The following is a 23,368-nucleotide window of genomic DNA, read 5'->3' on the forward strand; positions in this document are numbered from 1 at the left end:
CTTGCGATGGATACGATGCTGTACCTTGTGACCTGAGCAATGCCGTAAAGCATCATGGGAACTTTGTTCTCACTGCCCCTATCATGGAAAGTGATGCTGTGCGTGTCAAACCTGAGGGATGCGAAAGCGATGCCGCTCGTCCTCTTAGACATTTTACCGGGTTTAAAGGGGAATGTCGACCTTCACGTTTACCTCCCTACGGATGTCATCCAGCCCTGAGCAAACTCCTGTTCATGTCACCCAACCCTCATCGAAACGAACCTGTGAAAGACGAATATTCGTTTCCTGTGCGTTTGTCGGAATACTGCGACTTTGAAAATCGTCTTCAATCGTTCAAAGGAAAATGGCCAAAGTATCTGGGAGGACCGACCCCTGAAGAATTAGCCAGAGCCGGATTTTTCTACTTGGGCTTAGGAGATAAAGTCAAGTGCTTCAGTTGCAGTGTGTCACTTCACCACTGGGAACCGCAAGATTCGGCCTACGTTGAACATGCTCGATGGTCACCGAATTGTCATTACTTACCTTTAGTGGGACCGAGACATTGAAGTAACTTCTTACCATAATAATCTGTTCATGGATACTTTACAAGAGAACATTCGTGCTTTGCCTGTGGAGTTGAGAGAACGCATTTATCGAGAGCTGGTCAAAATACAAGTGAAACGTAAAGAACAATTGCATCCGTTACGTCACCGGTGTTTGAACCACTGGTACCTTCAGGCTATACAAGGACTGATTGAGTTGAAAGTGTTCTATTGGACAGACATTGATCAACGACCTCCTGGTTATAAAAAGGAATGGTTTGGTATTGACGATTCTATCTACTACATTGTAAACGTACTGCATCGAATTCCAGAGGAAGAGTTAACGAATTACCAACATCTTTCACGCAATGTCAACTTGGTGAAAGACGAAACTTCTGAACGAATTGTAATGTGTAGATTAGTGGTGAAACGATTTAGATTCGACAATGAATTAAAACCATGTTTGTGCAAACAGTACATTTCTTGTGTCAGACCAAAGAGGATTTAGTATGACCTATTCATGGATACTTTACAAGAGAACATTCGTGCTTTGCCTGTGGAGTTGAGAGAACGCATTTACCGAGAGCTGGTCAAAATACAAGTCAAACGTAAAGAACAATTGCATCCGATATGTCACCAGATCTTTAACCACTGGTACCTGAATGGTATAAGAGAAGTGATTCGTCAGAAATTCTTTCAATGGTCAGACATTGTTCAAAACTTTGAGGTCGCTAATGATCGACATGTTCATAATTATGGTTACTTCGAGATTCACCTAGTGCAACGCATTGAGGAAGACAAGTTAAAGGATTACCAACATTTGTTACGTGGAATCTGCTTAGCGGAAGATGAAACACCTAAACGAACTCTGACGTTTCGGTTACAGTATGCAAGATTTAGATTCCCTACTGGAGAACGAAGATCTCTGGCTAGAAAGTACGTGTATTGCATCCGAAAAAAAGAGAATATAAAAACAGGCTGCCATGCCACGGTTTATGTCACATGTCATCCAACAGATTCCGTGGAAGGAACTCAATGACCATATTCAAACCGTGGATCATTACCATCAATTATTACAAGAATTTTATCCATTCAATTTGGGACGACAAGTGGTGTGTGTCTTAGTGACTTGTTTTCTGGGATTTCGTTTACCAGCCGATTCTTTGTGGACTCTTTACGATCAGTACTTACCACCTCAATGGCCTTAAATGGTCACGAAAAACTCCTTTTGCTCAAAGCCTTGCGTTTTCATCTGGATACTTCTCGACCTCAACAGGAAAAAAAGATTCGTCAACTTTTAGCTACCCAAGACGTGTATGACGATGTGTGTGTAGCTTGTGACTTACATCCCCATTGGACAGATGTCCGTGCCTGGAAAGAATGGGGTTTTGAGGCTTGGACCCAAGAAATGGCCCAGTATGCACGAGAGTTGTTCAAGGAAAAAAGTTACTTTTCAACCCGTGTTAGTGACGGTGCCAGAAGAACCCGTCACCCAGGACAGGACTGTCGTGGACAGGCCTGAAAGACCCTTTCGGGAGGACACTTGTGTGACCTTACCCCCTACTATAGAACTGGTTAGAACATTACCCAAAACATGTTGTACAGACACTTGTTTTTATTCCACGTTCATCGTTATCATGTGCCTTTTATCCTTGTACTTAAGCCTTTGGCTTTTATGTAATTTTGTCTTTCGTATTCATGTTTGATAAAAAACATTCAATAAACGTGTTCTGAAAAAGTATATAAACTCTTGTCTTGTTTGTTTTCGTGTCACAAGTGACATTTCTGACACCATGGCTACCTCTACTGTCTCTGCTCCCTCTTCCTCTACTGTCAAAGTCATCGACGAACACTTAGATCGTGCCAGTTGGGAGGCTTTGTATCTTCGCCATCCCTTTAACATGCTCATTGCTGGACCTAGCGGTTCTGGCAAAACCGAATTCGTCAAACGTTTGATCGAACATAAACATCATTTGATCGATCGGCCCCCTCAACGGATCGTGTGGTGTTACAAAGAGTGGCAATCGGCGTACAGCCTCTTGCTAGAAAGTCAAGGCGATTCCATCGTGTTTGTGGAAGGCATTCCTAAAGAAGACGACGGCATCGTCTCTGACTCCCGTCAAACCCATTTGGTCATTTTCGACGACATGTTAGGAGAAGACGAAGAAGAAATTAAATTGTGGTTTACGCGCAAAGGGCATCACCGTAATGCCAGTGTCGTTTACATCACCCAAAATTTGTTTCAACAAAGTAAAGCCCATCGCACCATCAGTCTCAATGCGCATTACGTGGTCTTGTTTAAAAGCCCTCGAGATAAATCGCAAGTGCAAGTCTTAGCCAAACAGTTAGGAACGCCTTGGCTGACTCAGGCGTACGACGATGCCACTCAAACGCCACACGCCTATTTACTCGTCGATTTGAAACCTACGACCCCCGAGGATTTGCGATTTCGTACCCACTTGTTTCACCACTGGTGCCAAGACGGAGGGCCTGTCCTGTACACGTCTCCGTCCTCGACTTCATTTCACTCCCCATCAAAAAATCTATAAAAACCTCAGACCCTTTTTCGTCTGTCTCACACAGTGTGAACATGACGTCCCTTCAGTCGCATCTTCCCGTCAAATTGATTCGTGCCTTGTATGGCATCAGTCGAGAAAAAAATCCACAAACACGAGCTCGTGTCTTACAAGCTAGTCTCAAAGAAGTCTTACGATGGTTCACGGTGACGGAACGTCAAATACTCCAAGGAATCATTCAGATTCCTCATCAAACCCAACGCTTTTTCGATCGAAACAAAGTCGCTTTGGTCCAACTGGCCGATCCCCGCATCGACACCTGGAGGGAGCGGTACTCTAGGAGGGGTCATCATTCGCTCACTCTTAAGATGGGATCCTAATGCCCCCAAAGTTATCCCCAAGACAAAAGTCCAACGAAGCCCCAAGAAGAAAAAGAAAAAGACCCCAAAGAGAAGAACTTCTCCAGTGGCGGGACCCTCCTCTTACCAGACACCACCCCGGAAAAAGAAAAGAAGCCCCAAGAAAAAGAAAAGTCCACAGAAGAAAACTAGTCGCAAGAGAGGCACTTCGGCCAGGACGCAACCTTACACTCGCAAACCACGACCTGCCACAGCGGTGACTGCGTCTCCGGCAGCCTCACGTTTATCCACTTCTCCGTTGATGTCACCAGGAACTGAAGAGTACTTGGAGACGTTGATCACACCAAGAACTTCTCCGTTGATGACCCCCAAAAGAACTTCCCCAGTGGCAGGACCCTCCAATTTAGTGGCAGTGGCTGCTGCTCACAAAGTACCTTCTCCCAAAATCAAAGTCCATGAAAGATCGGGCATGTTACAAAGTTTACTGGATTTGTCCAAGCAAGAACTGGCTCGATTTAGTCCGTTACGTACCCCTGCACGACGTGTCATGCCTGTCCTCAAACTGATACGCCGTAAAGACAATCAGTGGCGACGCGTTCCAGTATAAAAAAGGCCTGTGACCGAGTAGGGTATCAGTGTTTTTAGGTGCTCCTAAAGACTCAAAGATGTCACCCTCCAGAAAACCCCAAGGAAAGAAAAGGAAAGGACTGCCACCACGTTTAGCCAAACATGGGGACCTGTTATCTGTCCTGTCCAAAGCTTCTCCACCCCTACGAAAAAAACTCATTCAGACGGCCTCCAAAGAGGTCATCGATACCGTGTGCGAATGTTGTTTGAACGTTTTGAAAGGCACGATTCCTTTGTCCAAACACCAGAAACAATGCTTAAGCAAACATCGTCACGTTCTTCGCCAAATGGTTCGAAAGAAAATTCCCATTCGTCAAAAAAAGAAGATGTTAGTGCAACGTGGAGGCATTTTGCCTCTCTTGTTAGGCCCCATACTGAAAGGAGTCTTGGGAACCATGTTGGGAGGACTAGTGGGAGCAAGATAAAAAGGCCTTCGGAAGTCCCAAGATCTCAGAATCGACCCTTGACAACCCCATGGAAGGACGAAAACTAGCTTTAGTGCCTTACAAACGATGGATGGAATACCATCGGTGGCAAGAACAACGCACCCCGCATTTACCTCCCAATCCCAATTTGAGCGAAATGTCCCAGTTACAACACGAATTGCAGTCCTTGATGGATCGCCAAGATTTGTCCGAAACAGAAAAATCGCAAAAGTGCGGTCAACTCTTGCAACGACTGCAACTCTTTCACCAGAAAGCTTTAGACGAAACAGCTCTACCCACTCTGAAAGATTTTAAGACCTTGATGAAAAGTCCAGCACCATCACCAGTACCAGTACCAGTGACCAAGACAGAAAAAGGAAAAGAAGAAGAAGAGGAAGGGTTTCAAACTCCACCAGAAAAAGTACGCAAGTTAACAACACCACCTACCTCCAGAATTCGATGGATTAAAAAGATGATGGCCACCCCTTCTTCCTCACAAGAGAAAAAGAAAGTGAAGACAGAAGTAAAACAAGAACCGATATCCCCCGCTCAGACATCCTCCTCCTCTTCAACACCTATTGCCGGTCGCACACGCAAAGCATTGCAATCCAAGAAAATACCCCAAGAGAAAAAGAGTAGCCTCTTCCAAGAGTGGGTGCCTTATTAAGACACCAATCAACACAAAACATGGAAAAAGTCTTAGCCAGCATTTACTACGATCCCTCGCATCCTGCAGGTTACGCAGGAGTTCAAAAATTGTATCGTGCTGCCAAAACGCGACTGAAAAGTCTCCGTTTACCTCAAGTGCAACGATGGTTACAAGAACAAGCTACCTACACTTTACACAAACCCATTCGACGCAAGTTTGCCAGAAGTCGCACCCGAGTGGAAGGCATCGATCATCAATGGCAAGCCGATTTAGCCGATGTCTCTCATTTGGCCAGCTACAATCGTGGCTACAAATATTTGTTTTGTGTCATCGACGTCTTTTCCAAATTTGCCTGGGTCGTGCCCTTGACTTCCAAATCGAGCAGCGAGTTAGTGCGAGCCCTGCAACGGGTGTTGAAACAAAGCGGTCGTCACCCTCTTCGATGGCAAACGGACAAAGGCACCGAATTTCTGAACCAAGCTTTCCAAAAAGAATTAAAGAAACGTGACATTCATTTTTTTACCACCGAGAATCCCGAAACCAAAGCCAGCATCGTGGAACGTTTTCAACGCACTTTGAAAGAACGCATGTGGAAATATTTTACGCATCACCACACTCTGAAGTACATCGACATCTTACCGCACCTGGTGCAAGCGTACAACCAATCTTACCATCGAAGCATCGGACGTGCCCCACAAGACGTGACTCCCGACAACGAAGTGTTGGTGTTTGAGCGTCTGTTTGGTACGTCCCCGACGAGGGCTGTCCCCAAGAAAAGTGGAGAGTTGGCCGTAGGAGATTGGGTGCGCATTGGCAAAACCAAACGCACTTTCGACAAAGGTTACTTACCTAACTGGACGACCGAATTGTTTCGCGTCACTGGACGAGTGCATGGCCGTCATCCTGCCGTCTATAAATTGGAAGACATGAACGGAGAAGTGCTCAAAGGAACGTTTTATTTGCCCGAGTTACAACGTGTGACCAAAAAAGAAGACGACGTGTACGACATCGAAAGCATTCTCGAACGCAGAACCCGTAAAGTGGGCAAACGACGTATCAAATAAGTCAAAGTACGTTGGAAAGGATATCCACCCAGTTTCGATTCTTGGATCGACGCTTCACAAGTCATCGACTATAAAAAGAAGTGACCATCATGCCCTTTCACACATCAGACGCAGCTACGTCGACCACTCCTTCTTCACCCAGTTCTTCTGTGCAAGATTTACAAAAACAACCCTTGTGGGTGTGGTGTGGAGAACGTGTGCCTAAAACGCAAATCGTCTTTTTCTGCCAAATCTTCGTGGTGTATTGTGTCATCGGGGCAGCCATCGCCAATTTGAGTTTGCAACAAGGAGACAAACAATTGTGGACCATTTTATTGAGCAGTTGCATCGGTTACCTGCTTCCTAATCCCTCCCTGAAATTCTCCTCGAACGGGAACCTTGTGTCCAGTGCCAGTGTCAGTGCCAGTCACCAGTCCAACCACAATCAGAACCCCATTTTGGGCGGAGACACGCCTCTGACGTCCAGTAGTATCTCCTCGGACAGTCACAGAACTCTAGAATTATGAGTCACCAAAACCAATTTTACTTGACCTTACCCAGTGACAGTTCCATGGAGGTCTTTCCCAATAACACGTTGTGCTGTTACACGGCCAAATTACCTCAAGCCATCCCCTTAGATCACGAAGCCCATTGGGAAGTGGCTTTGGTAGAAATGATTCACCCGACCCAAGTCCTCAATGTCCTTCCCAATCAAAATTTTTTTACGGTGCAAGTTCATGACGACCAAGTGCAACAGTGGATGGATACCCATAGCAAATATGACAAGAAAACCCGTAACAAAGAAAATTCAAACTGGACCGACTATCACTTGTTCATTCCCCCAGGTTATTATTTTAGTGGTCAACATTTGGTCAACACCATAGCCACCAGGTTTAATGGTGTGTTTCTGAAAGCTTTGGAAAGTACCAAAAAAAGTGTCACCCTGGAGTACCACAAAACAGCTCGTCGCTTCATGATAAAATTTCCTGAGGGGCCTAAAATAATATCTTTCTTATTTTGTCCTGAATTGTTTGACATGTTGGGCGGTGACATGAACCTGAAGAAGATAGTAGAACAACAAAAAGGCGAATTACTAGTCATTTCTGACAACGATACTTTTGCCAAATATTTTCGTACCCCGGTAGAACTGAACCAAGGACTGAATTTGATGTTCGTGTACTCCGATGTGGTGGAGTATAACGTGGTGGGACACACCTCTGTGCCGTTACTGCGTGTCATTCCTTTCAAAGTGGATTCTGCCGCGAACGCTGACGAGGAAGGTGGAAACACTTACCACGTCCACCACGAATTTGTCCATCCTCACTATTTGCCTGTCAGCAAGTCGTATTTGGACACGGTCAACATTACTATAAAAGGAGATTTGGGACAAAATATTCCATTCACCAAAGGAAAAGTCACGGTGAAACTCCATTTTCGAAAACGGTTCTCTCACGACTCGTAAGTAAGTCATGTATCCAGTGTACCGAGGGGTGGCTCGACAGCGAGGACACGGTTTAGGAGATATGTTAAAATCGGCCTTTCGTTCGGTGGCCCCGGTGTTGAAACCGATGGTGACACGCGGATTGCACGCCTTGAAAGATGCGGCACTGACGCAAGGCAAAGAATTTCTCCAAAATGTCATCATCGACAAACAAAACCCTAAAGAAGCCTTCATGAGGGCAGGCAAAAATGTCTTGCTGCAAACGGGCAAAGACATTTTAGGCCGACGAGACACACCTATAAATGCCCTGCACGCTACCGAGTCAGGCATTCAGCAAGGACAAGGCAGAAAGAGACGACGAAGAAAACACCCTTTCACCAGACTTCAAGCTAGAAAGGCCAAGAAAAGAAGAACCGTTCGAGACTTAGACGTTTTCGATTATTGAGACACAGCAACAAAAAAAAAATGATGCACCGAGAGTCATGTGCTTGTTCCAAGACGGAACTGGATATGTTTGCCATGCCCCCCACCATGATGACGATGCAAGAATCCCAGTGGGTGGAATTTCACCCGGTCTCCTCATTGACCGATTCCGCTCCCATCGAGTTTGAAATCAAAGGACAGCCCGAAGATTACATCGATCTGAATAGCAGTTACTTGTACTTGAAAGTGAAAGTGATGGAAGGAACACCTCCCGCTAACATAGACGCTGATGAAGCAGTAGCTCCCGTCAACAATTTCATGCATTCCTTGTTCAGCGAAGTGGACTTGTACTTGAATAACAAACTGGTCAGCAGCAGCATGGATACTTACCCTTATCGAGCGTACCTGGAAAATCTCTTGACGTACGGAAAAGAAGCCAAGAACACTCATCTGGATGCTTGCGTGGCATGGAAACCTGACCAAGCGACTAAATTCAACGGCATTACACTTGCTGGGGATGCTTCAAATCCAACGGGATTTGTAGAACGACAAAAGAAAATTGCTGGAAGTCGTAGTTTAGAACTGATGGATCGTTTGCATTTGGACATGTGGTTACAAGAAAAGTATTTGCTGAACGGGGTGGATGTCCGCCTGAGACTGAATCGCACTAGCGCTTCTTTCCATTTGATGGCTGCTGCTGATGCCACTTACAAAGCCATCATCCAAGAAGCCAGACTCTACGTGCGTCGTGTGGAAGTGTTACCTAAAGTAGGTAACGACATCAGTCAGACATTGAGCAGAACAACCGCCAAGTATCCGATACGACGCGTAGAAGTGAAAACGTTCACCATTCCTGCTGGACAGCGATCCATGATCGAAGATCATCTGTTCCAAGGACAGTTACCCAAACGTTTGATTGTTGGTATCGTCAAGAATTCAGCTTTCAATGGTGTCTACAACGAAAACCCTTTTGAGTTTAAGCATTACAATGTGTCCAAGATCGAAGTCAGTCGCGATGGCAAGACCTTGTGTACCCGACCTTTCGAGCCTAACTTTGGTGCAGCAAAGAATTATTTGAGATCGTACTTGTCCCTGTACGAAGCTACCGGACAGTTAGGAACCAACACCAGTCACGGCATTACGTACGACGATTATGCAGGAGGCTATGCTTTGTGGGCTTTCGATTTCACTCCAGACCAAGGCAGCGACGAGGGACATTTCCACCCTATAAAATCAGGCCAGATTCGTGTGGAAATTCAGTTTGCGAGTCCACTGGATGCAGGGAACACAGTGAACGTCATCCTGTATGCAGAATTCGATAATACCATAGAAATCAACAGTTTGAGAGAAGTCATTCTAGATTACTAGAAACCATGGAAGACTGTTATCCCTCTTTACCTAGTGGAGAAACTTTGGATATGAAATGTAAGGAGACTGTGGAAGAAGAAGTGATCATGATGAAGTCAAGATGGCCAGAACAAGAAGCCCATTTAGTCTCCTGTTTTGCCAAACACTTGGTCGACAAAATGACGGAATTGATCAAGAAAAATTGTTATGGATGTCAAAACGATCATCCCAGTCAAATTCAACACGATAAATGCCTGATGTTAAGTCAAGAAGAAAAATTGGACGAGTATCTGGACGAAGCTTGGAGTCTCATCTCGAACAAAGACGTGTTGCACCAGTGGTATAAAGACTTGCGTGAACATTCTTGTCCACCATTAACCACTCAAGAGATCCATCGTATCGAAGCTCTCCTGAATCAGAGTGAGGAAACAGAACGAATAACCGTTTATTCGTCAGACATTTTCAAGCAAAAAGTCAGGATCGAATTGACGACTTATTATTACCTGTGAAGAAGAAGAAAAAAACCACACAAATGGATACCTGGGAACTTTATTACCTTTTGAACCACAGTTCGTATACGTCTTCTTGGAATCCTGTCGTCTGTGCTAAAGATGAACTCCCTCATCGCAAACCTAAAGACCATCAAGCTTACGTGATCAACACGGACGACAGTCATCTCCCAGGAACCCACTGGGTAGCCGTTTACTTTCCTCAAGAAGGATGTGTGGAATATTTCGATTCGTACGGATTGCCCCCTTTGGAAGACGATATCATTGACTTTATGAGAAGAAATGCTCAGACCACCCGATTCAATAATGTGAAATTGCAAGGCACAGATTCCTTGGTGTGTGGACAGTACTGTGTGTATTTTCTGCATCATCGCAGCCTGGGCTATTCCTTAGAACATTTAGTGACTCATTTTGATCCTCGTTCTTCTGCTAGAAACGATGTGAAAGTAGATCGATGGTTTTGTGACCATTATGCTTATCTTTTGTCTCAAGCTAGGAAACGTAGTGTCCATCAATGGCCTAATGATTTCCAACAGTGGAAATCACAATTTCATTCACAACGTTGTCAGCCCTGTTCAAAGTAGATTGTGAATTGAGAAAAAATGTTTGTGGTTTGAAAAAAATTGTTTGATGTTATAGTGTTGGATTATTGTTAAAAATGTTAGAGTTGCTGTTTAGTGTTAAGTGATTTTTGAATAAAAAATGTTGTGTTTTGAAAAAAATGCCTTTGTGGTTTGTTTAGCTATAAGAATGTTGGATTGATGCTCTTTCATTTCTTACTATCCCTCTCATGACACTCACTGAACGTTGCGACTCGAAAACCGTGTGGGGGATGTTTTCCTTCACGTCCGCGCTTTGACTTTAAGAACCGGGGTTGTTTCAAGTCTAACCATCCATTGTCGACTCATCCTCCTACGAAGATGTGCTCCAAACTAACTAAGCTCAACGAAGCCTACGTGAATTTGCATAGGGTCAGACACAGTCTGATACCGAAGCCAGAAGAAATAGAGAATGTGAGAATGTTAAAAATCACTGAAGACCTGATAGAAGAGCTCTTCAGAGAAGAAATGAACAGGGAAAAAGAAGAATGGACAGAGAAGTACAGACTTCAGAGACAGCAGCAACAGCAGCAGCAACAACCTGAAGCTGACAGAGGCTTTGTCGATTGCAGTATCGACACCAAAGAGTTCTTCTTCTCTTTCCGAAGAAGCAGACCTATCGCCAGAAAGTCTATCCTCAGAGGACATCGCATTCTTAGAAACTAAAAAAGAATGCCATAGCAAACAAAAAACAGCCCTTTTCAGGGCTACCCAATCCTCTAGAAAAGAAATAACTATTAATTTGCCAATGTGTGTAGGTAGAGTAGTGTGAAAATAAACACTAACTCTTTTTAATAAAATGTGAGGGTATGTGTTGGTGAGTTTATGTGTTTGTGTTTGTAAGAGCTCACGTAAGTTGGTGTGGATAGTAGATTAAAATGATGTCTTTTTTAGTGTTTGAGGTGTATATTTGGGGTTAGATTGGATTGCTTTGCGTATGTGGATAGTCTATTGAAGTGATTTATGAAAAATTTTTAAAATAGTGATGGGTAGCATAAAAAGTGAGTGAGTGTTTCTTTTAGGTCCGCGCGTTGTTGTTTTTGGTCATGATCTAGGTAAGATGAATTTTATGTTTTTAGGGGGATGTTTTCCTTCACGTCCGCGCTTTCAGTATAAATTAAAAACTAATCGTCAGTTTGGCCCATCGTCGACCTGTTAACAGCAAGACAATGAATACAAGGATTGTGAAGCTGCTAGAACTCCAGATGCACCTGGAATATTCCAGGCGCATAGTAAACGAACTATCAGCGGAGGCTATCGTAGAAGAAGCAAGAATGAAGAAAGAAGAGGAGGAGAGAAGAGAGAGGGAAGAAGAGGAAAAGAAAAGAGAAGAGAGGATGTCGTTCAATATTCCCGAGACAGAGGATTGGGGTGTTGAAGCGAATCATCCTCCCTCTGCGCTCCCCAGAAGAAAGGTGAAAGAAGACTGGGGAAGAAGATGCGTGTGTGGCGCCAGGCCAGGAAGGTGCAACCATTAGATAGGTGCATCAGGAGTTCAAAAAAACCAACAGCCCTTTTCAGGGCTACCCAATACTCTAGAAAAGAAATAACTATTAATTTGCCAATGTGTTTAGGTAGAGTAGTGTGTATATAAACACTAACTCTTTTTTAAAAAAATGTGAGGGTATGTGTTTGTGTGTTTGTGATTGTAAGAGTAAAGGTATGTTTGTGAGAATAGTAGACTATGGGTTTCTTTATTGTTTCTTAGCAATTGTGGAGAGTATAGTTTGGGTTATATTATATGAAATGAAAAAGTAGGGGGATGTTTTCCTTCACGTCCGCGCGTTGTTTGGTCATGATCTAGGTAAGATCCATTTTATGTTTTTTAGGGGGATGTTTTCCTTCACGTACGCGCTTTAAGTATAAGAACCCACAGCATTCGTCGTTCAAACCATTCTGCAAAGAATAAAAAGAAGATGGCGTCAAACCAAATGGACAAAATACAAACCTTGCAAGACGTTTTAGACAACTTAGGAATAATGGAACAGATGCTAATAAGACTCGTTGAAGACCATTATTCCTATAGTCCCCATCGTGTAAAGATGGAAATTAATAACTTAAGAAAAGCAAAGGACAAGATTAGTGGTGTCATGAAAGAGATAAAGGAGGAGAAGGAGGATGAAGAGGAAAGAATAAGAATACGCAAATGGAACGAAAAAATTGAAAAAGAAGAAGAAAATGAGAAGAGGAAGAAAGAAGAAGAGGAGGAAGAGAAGAAAGAAGAAGAGGAGGAGAAAAAAAAGAAAGAAAGGAAGAGAAAAAGTGTTGGAGATAAAATAAGAAGTTGGTGGAGGAAAAGAAGAAATTAGAAGCAGAAGAAGAAGAAAACCCAAAGGCCCTTTTCAGGGCCCCCATATTTCTCGAAAAGAGATAGCCTTTCCATTGCCTACCCCTTTTTTTTATTTTATTTTATTTTATTTTTTTAAAAAAAATCCCATGTTCAATTTCCCTTGACGCTATACAGTCCCACCCTGTTTAAATTCCTTTCACGCTATACAGTCCCAATTCCCATGTTCAATTCCTCTTGAGGCTATATCGTCCCACGATTTTTCTCTATGTTAAATTCCCACTGAGGCTATATGTTCCCACGATTTTTCTCCATGTTAAATTTCCATTGAGGCTATATGTTCCCAAGGGTGTTTTTAATGCTAATTCCCATTGAGCCTATAGTATCCCACTTCACTACTTGTATATATTTCCATTCCTCGCGCATATTCCTGCGTTGTTAGAGAACTGTGGCTCCTGCTGTTGCAAAGAGACTGCGTTAGGAACCATCGTGACTGGATTAGGATGGCTCTGAAACACGACTTTTGGAGGACATACAAAATGGTAAAGGGCGTCGAATATCCAGGCATGAGAGTCAAAAGCTTCCGAGAGGATGTGGGTCTTGGTTCTGGTTTCACCGTTGACTAATTTTGAGTTGCTGGCTATGGCAAAGTCAGTCAAACATTTTCTAGGTATGTTTATGCGGAATGAACTTGCATAGATGATTCCCCGCACAAGGGAAAGTGGCATCATTATCCTAGATTTGACATCATGCCCTGGAAAACATTGCTTCACATAGGTGATGACGCTCAAACATTTTTTTTTATTTTGATCGGTATGTTCTTACACTCCCACTTGAAGCTGTTGATCAATTTAACCCGGGGCGGTGGACGACAACCAACGTTATTTGGTGGTGCCGTGTCATTCTAGGTCGGAGCCTTAATGTTAATGACGTAAAAGTAATCGAGGAATAACCGAGGCGGAACAACAGCTGTGAGATGAAATTACCAAGAGAACCGCGTTGCTCATGAAGAACAAGCTTATGTATGTGGTTGTAGATGTTATTTACCGAATCGTCGAGGCAACTACGAGTGGTCTGGGTGTGTCGATCCATGACATGACTTCCCTAACTATTATAGGCACATCGATCTGAAATATTGCTGGAGTCATATCAGTAGTAACCGGAGTAACTGACAGAGCTGGTAAAATAATCTCTTTACGGCTGCTTTCGCGAATACGTGTCTATTTAGAACTTATCACGGCGGGACAAAAAAGTCTCAATACAATTACCAAACTGTACTCGATGGTTATAGAAAAAAACAAACATTTTGAATAGTGTGTTAGACACCATGGTGGCGAAAATGGAAAAATACTGGAGCATAAATACGAAAACGGGATATTAACTGCTCTAATTTACAAGAAATGAAGTAAATATTTGCCAGTGTCCTGATTAGTACGATGCTAAAGGTTTTGTCAGTTAGTAATTTTACGTTAAAATCTTAAACCACCCCATGTTCTTCGTCTTTTAGTGGTGCCTATTGGCAACGTTCATATTTGAACGTGTGCGCTTGAAAGGAAAACAAAGTTGGAGGGGGTTAGGCTGCTTTCACCTAGTTCTGTAAAAATACAAAATCGCTAATATAGCTAAATTTACGGAGATTATTAAACACGATTAGCTACATCACATCTTTTGCTTAAAAAATATATTTGTCATGCAAATGGAGTGACCGTGCTACTAAAGAATCTCATTTGATTCGAATTGCCAACAAGTAGACAATATTACGGACACACTCGAGACATTTAAGTTCTGAAATGACTAAGGGTTTTGCATTTTTCACAGCCTTGATGCTGTTTTTAAATTCGGCGTGTGTGTGTGTGTGTGTATGTGTGTGTGTGTGTGTGTGTGTGTGTGTGTGTCTGTGTGCATGTTTGTGGGGTTTATAAACACACGGGAAGGTTTGCGAATACTACTGACCTAATTTATTATTACTTTAAAGTGGTAAATAAATATAACGGATAACAAAAGCAACAATTAAATGTAACAACAAAATCAACTAATTGTCTGCTGAATACATTCGCGTTCTCTTGTGCTTTGATATAAGTGAACAATAGTAAAATGCCTTTGAGTACGAAGAACGAAGGCTTTCATTATCTGCTAAAGAGAAACAAAAAATATTGGCTTACGGCGATTTATAAGAAGCCGAAGGCTTAAGCTTCTAACAGTGCTTTGATTTATAAATGAATTCGTCCACAGACTTTTTCTATATGCCTAGCGTCACCATCCCATCCCATCGACTTTGTATATGATTGATTCATGTATAATATATTTCTCGAGAATTGCAACTGGCTTAGAGCTTGTCCTTGAAAGATACATGCCACTTGCTGATTTGTTATCAGAAGTGAGAATAAGAGTGTAAGACCTAGCTAACGTTTATCCTTCCAACCTTTTATTATTTTTATTTGGTCACTCATTTGTAAAGGTTTTCGGTCAATTTGGATCACGTCACGTGTATCAAAAGTGATTAATATGATGTTAACTGTAAAGGTCGAACAAATCTTGTATAAAGTCTCACTTTTGATTAAGGAGATAATGCAATAACTCGTGATTATAAGCTATTGTATAACTTGTTTATGAGCGTTATTTGACCTGTGTATACAAGTGAATAAGATTACTCATCGCTATAAAGTACCTATCTCAATTACTGAATTTTGCTCAAATTTTTTAACTTAAAACGATCACATTTAGGTGCTACTCTTCTTTGTTTTTCCAGGGAAATTCAACTTTTCTCTTGCTATTAGGACATAGGCCACGTCCTGACAAAATCCTAAGACAACTTTTGCATTTAAGAATGGTATTATGTTTAGTAACGCTTTCTTACGTATAGTTCTTTGGTAATTTGCTCTGTTATACAGAATTTCTATCAATCAAGGATGGATAAGTTCGTGATTCATGCTGGTCCATTTTCAGTGCATATTAGAAAGGCACATATTGAGTGCTGGTAGTAGGAGGTCGGACTTGTATTGGATTCTGTCATTCTTAGGTCGTTCCAGACGGTTTCGTGGTATAACCGTAACAGAAAAGCAGATGCAATTGGGCACGAGTCTGTAATTTTTCATCTTTGATTTTATTATCACAAGTTTGCATGACTCACTTTGCAGGAATTCTTTGGCGGAATCAGTGCCCAAACACTCACGAATGGTACTTTTATGCGATCATACAGATACAAAGAGTTATTCATGCAAAAGTGTGAATTCTGTAAATGTTATGGAAACATCTGAGTGTACGTTGTAGGGTCAGCGTGAAACATAGCTAATTAATTAAATGATTGTGTTTAGGTAACGTGTTATGGCTAGGGATTGAACTATAGCTCGTTTGGGTATAATTGATTTTGAATGAGGTCCCCATTTGATAACGGTCAAATAGATTGACAAGGCTAGGTGAATTTGAGGTATAAGTATCGGAAAATGAAAAAGTTGAAAGGATGCAGATACAACTTTGTACTCGTTGAAATAAATGTCATAATACGAGACTATCCAGAAATCGGCTGATTAAGAAAGTGCGGGAATCTGAGGAATTACTCAAGCCCGGCGAGGCGTATGCTACTTTCTTTTTAGATAATTCTAGTCCTGACTGGCTAAGTTAAATAAGGGGTGGGTTTCCCATGCAAAATGTTGTGTTGTATCAATTATCTACATCGCAAAATTATTTAGTCTAAGTTTTGCAAGAAGCCAAAGTCTTAACTCCTAGGAAGAATAGCGAGTATTTTGTCTCGTTAAATACAATTCTAAGGAACGTGTATTGGAAATCTTGATTGACGATTGCGTAAAATGGTAAATAGTCGATTCAGAAAGGGGGAGAAGAGAGCAAGGGAAATAGTTGCACACAACTACACAACGACATAACGCCAGACACAACACCGCAACATAATGGGGACGTAGAATGGATCCATATTGTAGCTGAGGTCTTACAACGTTGGATGCGAGAGAGAGAGAAAGAGAGAGAGAGAGAGGGAGGTTATTGAAGGCAGCATCACACAAGAAGTCAACGGATAAATCAAGCCCTGTACCTCTGGTGTTGAATCTGGAATCTTTAGTTATCCTGTAAGAATTATCTTCGCACACTCTCACTCGAGTTTATGATGAAATTGATCATATTTGTGTAACAGAACTGCTAAATGCATTTGGTAATAACGGTTTCTGGTAATTATTTTATAATAGAAGTGCACCTGTCAAATGTTTTGTACAATTTAGTATTGTTTAATATCATTGATTAGAATGTTCTATTTTCTATATAGAGGCACGTGTAGTTCTATCTATATCCCCGCTTAAAACTCTAGTCTATCCATTCAACATTGATCACTTATCTGCATAATAACATCGTTTTTGATCAAACTCAGGATAACATTAACCAACAGACGATTACACCACGCAAGAATATATATATATATATATATATATATATATATATATATATATATATATATATATGTGAACTTACTGAATGGAATAGATATCTGAGCAAGGATATATAATAGAACAACAAGTACCCCTATATATAAAATTCTAATCAATTATATGAAACGATAATAAAATATACAGGACACCTGAATGGTGCACTTGAATTATAATTTTTAAAAAATACTAAATTCATTATTAACAAATGCAATTAGCAGTACCGATATATATATATATATATATATATATATATATATATATATATATATATATATATATATATATATATATTATATACTTGAATTTGTGCATATGGTTTAAAAAAAACAGCGCACTACGTGTAAAGCTGACCGTATTTCATCTGAATGTCAAATTTCAAACAAGATCTATAATGCTAAAGCAAAATAATATAACTTTCGCCAAGTTGCGCCGTCGCTTTAGATTGTGTGCATTTTATTGTACGACATCGCCACCAACGTTTTATATATTTCTGTTAAACACAAGCTGAAAAGTGATACTATTTCATTAGATGCTAACTGGTAAAGCTTCATCTTTTTTTGTAGAACTCAGTCAAGAGGTTGATGTGTGCATTTTTGTTTTGGCTTGTTCTTGTACAAATACAACTGAGCTTTCTTCTTGTATCTATACATTCTTCTGACAGCAAATAGAAATACGACATTGGTTAAACATGATGAAAGAAAGACATCATGAAAGTAGTATATATCATGATAATTAATATACAAGGAATAAAACTAAGATTTAAGAAACATTTCCAGGATACAATGGATACAATTAACATTTGGAACAGAACAAACAGCCGTACAAGTTTCCACCTGGAAAAGCTACTTAAATTCCGAGATTTTAGTACCGATGATTGAAAATTCGTAAGTAATAGAATGAAAGCTGTGGAAGTATCGATGAAAACTATACAAAACTACATGCTCACAACAGCATTAGAATTATGAAATACGACCAAAAGATCGCTGCACGACAGTAAATATTTATATTTGTAATATTGCGTAAAGTGTCCTGGCATCACAGAATGCGTGTAAAGTGAGGCATGTGCTATTGTCGCACGAAAAATAATCATTTCGTGATCACTTGCATCCACTTTTCCATTATTTCGTTACTACGAAATCTTTTAAACCCACTTATGAATGACAGAAACCAAAAACTACATATGGATTAGAAGAGGAACAAAATGTTGGAAAGTACATGCAATATTTTCATAATGACGATAATGGGGGTAGTGGTGAATTAGGAGGCTTCATAAAATTGTTTCCCTTAGCACGCCTATACATATATAGAAAGTACCTCACAATAGACATTTATAAACAAGTTTTCCGCATTTGGAAGGTTTGAATATTTGATTGTTATAGGACTTCAAAGACGATGAACGTAAACTAGGTAGTGCAGAAGACTACGGTGGGAGACATGAACCGATTACATTTGTCATGGCAAAGTTTATTGAGGGACTCAAAAGGCATTGCCTCAAAGGATTAAATGATAGAAACCAAACGATTCAAGAGACTAACATCAGGTGGGTTCTGACTGTTCCTGCAATCTGGAACGATGATGCTAAAAGTGCCATGAGGAAATCTGCGGTCAAGGTAATTTTACTATTTTTAATTTTTCAATAAAGGAAGGTGAACAAACAGTTAAAAAAACTCTGTTTGAAGCACCACCCCACTGGAAACCTTAACGCAAAATACACAGTAAAATCCTGCATGTTGAGAGAGAGAGAGAGAGAGAGAGAGAGAGAAAGAGAGAGAGAGAAAGAGAGAGAGAGAGAGAGAAAGAGAGATGATATTCACTTACAGTGTGAAGGGATCACAAAAGAAAAATGAATAATGAATGGTTAAGTCTGATAGATTAAAACTACTGAAGAACCACACCTCTTGTCCATTTCATACAGTTTGTTTTGTTTACGCTTATAATGTTTCATAATTTTAAAGCGATCGGACAAAATCGATACTAAAAGTTTTATAGAAGCAATCTTAGTAGCGATTTTACACGTATATAATTGTTCATTCATGTATGTTATCTGCGGTTGCTATAGTAGGCTAAGAAATTTATATTGAAGTTCTCAATATTAATACTGGTTTGCTTAAGACGGGACTATGCTATTCTTCCCCACTGAAATCAAGGTTGTAAAAAAAACATTTTCCTCAACTTTATGACAAGTTATTCCACATTCTTCTGGGTCAAACAAATAACCTTTACAATTAAAGGCACCACGGTTTGCCTTTTAAAAGCCTTTTGACAATCGTCTGAGAAAAAAAAAATATTGTAATCTGGCTCTATTTCTTACTTAGTATAATTCACCTTGTCCTCATATTTTGACCTAATCATTGGCGATAATGGGATATTACGTTTATAAATGATCTAAGAGTATTTTAATTTATATCTTCTATGCTATAGTTTTACCTGGCTAATCTACACTCAGAATGTTTATAGTCCTCCAGCTAGAAGGATCAGTGATGATTAGGAATCAAAGACACTAAACTAAGAGTTTGTAAACTTGGCAGTGTGCCTTTCGGAAAATATAGTTTAATATTTTAATAAAATATTTCCTCAAACCCAATCTTTCAGAATAATATTATAAAACTAGGAAGCCACAATATTAACCCTTGGACTTTTATTGTTTTGAATACTCTTTTACACAGTTGTATATTATGCTAATATAAACCACTGACGTTAAGAAAACAGAACATTTCATATCATAGAAAACACGAATAAACGACTGGGGATTTCATCTCTCGATTGTGGCAGGAGGATGAAGGAGAGTTACCCTACCAAGAAAATAATCGTGACGTGAACAGGGGCTTCATTGTTAATTTAATATTTCCTTTACTCACAGGCTGGAATTCCAGACAGTCAGCTGATCTTGGCCCTAGAGCCAGAGGCTGCTGCGATATACTGTATGTATCTTTCTCCCCAGGGGAAGACCGATATGGATGGACTAGGAAGTGTTGGAGACAAATTCATGATAGTGGATTTGGGAGGTTAGTAAGGCAATATGTTAGAATCCCTAAATGGTTCATATACAATTAAACTGTTTAGGTTTGAAATACGTGGCAGTCAGATCATTCACACACATACAAATAATCCAGATGACAATGTTCAAGAGTTTTATTTGGTTGTGAGTGTTCATTTGCAAGGGGAGTAAAATTCTTTTGATGACAATATATGCCAGAGTGTTTGATGGCGTATAATTTCACACAAGAAGTCAACGGATAAATCAAGCCCTGTCTACCTCTGGTGTTGAATCTGGAATCTTTAGTTATCCTGTAAGAATTATCTTCGCACACTCTCACTCGAGTTTATGATGAAATTGATCAAATTTGTGTAACAGAACTGCTAATTGCATTTGGTAATAACAGTTTCTGCTAATTATTTTATAAGGTATTTAGAAAATGCTGTTGGTTGGACGCTTTGGTGAAGCACCAATTGTGCAACACAAGATCAGAGAGGCTGTTTCAGCAAAAAGGGTATTTGTACCAATAAATCCTTTACATGCTGTATTGAAAGGAGCAGTTCTTTTTGGCCACAATCCTGACATCTTCAAGAGCAGGATTTGTTGCTTCACCTATGGAGTAGAAACAAGGATACCTTTTAATCCTGACAGAGACGATGAAAAAGAAAAGTAAGAAAGATTGATGGATCATTTTGGTGCATGGGGATCCTTGATATTCATGTCAGAAGGGATCAGATTGTTTCTTTGAATCAAGAGCAGCCGAAACAAACGTACAGTCCGTTCAATGAAAATCAAAAAGCTGTTGACATTGAAATATATTAGTCTGTTTTACAGAATCCGACATACGTTTATGATAACGGGTACAAGAAGCTCGGGACTCTGAGGGTGAAATGCCCAACACAGTCGGGTGTTGGAAGCGAAAGGCTGATTATACATATAACATCATTTGGTATAGTAGCAAGCAAAATAAAATGGCTATGAAAATGGTTGGATGGAGAAAGCCTTTGCTCATTCAAAGGTCTCTAAGGATAAGATTAAAGAGCATATTTTAGAAGAAAATAAAGACCTGTAGCAGCTTCATTGCAAATGTGTATTGTTGAAGTTAGGTGTTAAAATATTGCGTTTTAAATGAGTGATACACGTGACACTAATTAATATTGATATTCTGTAATAACATCAGTTTTTGTTGACCTTATCTCTTCAGTTGTGACTACACAATGTGTGCTGATTTTATCTGATGAAATGATAGAAAACAGCCATTTAATAAACATTAAAATGCTCTTGTTAATCTCTTTTCTTCTAAAGGTGGGACAGTCGATATAACTGCAGTGGAAGTAATGGATGACGGGCATCTGAGACAGATCCTCAGAGCAAACGGTGGACCATGGGGAGGACAGAGGATAAATGACTCCTTCTTCTAGTTGGTCAGAGATGTCTTTCGAACTGAAGATGGAAATTCAGCATTTGCACAATGCAAACTAGGCGATCTGTTGAAAATAGAGCAAGATTTTGAAAACCAGAAAGTCAATATACGGGACGAAAATCAGCGTGGCAAATAATGGATAAAACTTCCTCTTCCGGATGACATATGGGAAAAAGTCAAAGAGGAACTCAAAGTAAACCCGACTAAGTATTCAGACTCCTTTAGTAAGCAGAAGACTGGCTTGACATTCAATTTAGAGACTATTCCGAAAGAGCTATATGGTGAGACCATAGCCTTAATAGTGGAACACCTTCAGTTAAAATTCCATGAGGAATCCACACAAGGTATTGAGAAAGTTTTGTTGGTTGGATGCTTTGCTGAAGCACCAATTGTGCAACACAAGATCAGAGAGGCTTTTCCAGCAAGAAAGGTATTTGTATCAATAAATCCTTTACATGCTGTATTGAAAGGAGCCGTTCTTTTTGGCCACAATCCTGACATCTTCAAGAGCAGAATTTGTTGCTTCACCTATGGAGTAAAAGCATGCATACCGTTTGATCCTGATAGACACGATGAAAAAAGAAAAGTAAGAAAGAGTGATGGATCATTTCGGTGCATGGGGATCTTCGATATTCATGTCAGAAGGGATCAGATTGTTTCTTTGAATCAAGAGCAGACGAAACAAACGTACGGATTGTTCAATGAAAATGAGAAAGCTGTTGAGATTGAAATCTATCAGTCTGATTTACAGAATCCGACATACGTTGATGATAATGGATGCAAGACTCTGATGGTTGAAATGCCTGACACAATCGGATGTTGGAAGCGGAAGGTTGATGTGACAATGATATATGGGGGAACTGAACTCAGAGTCAAAGGAGTTGATAAAACTACAGGCAAAGAGTTCAAGACATAGATTGCCTACAACAGATATACATCTTGATGGAAATACTCTTCATACAGACTTTGGAAGAAAATATAGTTATTATAGACACATATCATATTTAATGACTAATCCACGTGTTTATCAATGAATCTTTTAATACAAAAGGTTGCAATCGTTCGACTGTATTCAATGAGGTAAATCTTTTGTCAAGGAAAAGGTGTGTAGTAATATAGGATTAATTTAATTTATCAGAATGGAATATATCGTGGTGAATTAGGGAGATTGTCTATACTGATACAAAAATGTATACTTTAAAATATAGGACCCAAATTAAATGTGTTAATTAAGGTACTGATACAAAATGGATACTTTAAAGTATAGGACCCAAATTAATATATATATATATATATATATATATATATATATATATATATATATATATATATATATATATATATAACGTTTTTTTGTGTTGACCATGGCTAATTTACTTTATACCTGCCATGGTTAATGGATTGTTTGCAATAAATTTGACTTGATTTCTCTCATCATCATCATCCCAAGCAATATGTATAGTTGTATAGTATCATTCATGCAAGATGAAACAACACATATAAATATTACGTATAGAAATTATAATTTGTTTGGCAATTACACAGATTATGATAAAGTTCTTTTCTATACACTTCACAATATGTCCCATATAGCATGTATTGAGTATACATGTACTTCAGAAGGTTTATCGATCAATAAAACATTTTCGCTTCCATATTATAGACTTTTGTCGAACGGGCTCAATACCATTTTCAGCACACAAGAGGATAATACATGGCGGGCAGTATAAATAGTGAATGAAGGACCCGGGATAACATGAGGAAGAACTACAAACCCACGAGAAGCTGC

At 40.1% G+C, this 23,368-nt stretch overlaps 1 protein-coding gene across 1 annotated transcript in view; it reads left to right on the forward strand.

The window, feature by feature from the left end:
* The window catches only part of LOC149775436 (heat shock 70 kDa protein 12A-like), a 37,824-nt gene extending 15,137 nt beyond the window's left edge, over positions 1-22,687 (forward strand). The window contains exons 3-7 of the mRNA XM_089943482.1: positions 18,559-18,789; positions 20,040-20,184; positions 21,462-21,576; positions 21,613-21,707; positions 21,756-22,687. Coding sequence (XP_089799608.1) covers positions 18,559-18,789; positions 20,040-20,184; positions 21,462-21,576; positions 21,613-21,707; positions 21,756-22,495 — 1,326 coding nt within the window. The 3' untranslated portion in view covers positions 22,496-22,687. The remainder of the gene's footprint in view (positions 1-18,558; positions 18,790-20,039; positions 20,185-21,461; positions 21,577-21,612; positions 21,708-21,755) is intronic.
* Positions 22,688-23,368: the final 681 nt, after the last annotated feature.

Source organism: Sinohyriopsis cumingii, chromosome 19 (genome assembly GCF_028554795.1).
Source record: "Sinohyriopsis cumingii isolate HCF-2022 chromosome 19, ASM2855479v2, whole genome shotgun sequence".
In the NCBI taxonomy this organism is placed as follows: Eukaryota; Metazoa; Mollusca; class Bivalvia; order Unionida; family Unionidae; genus Sinohyriopsis; species Sinohyriopsis cumingii.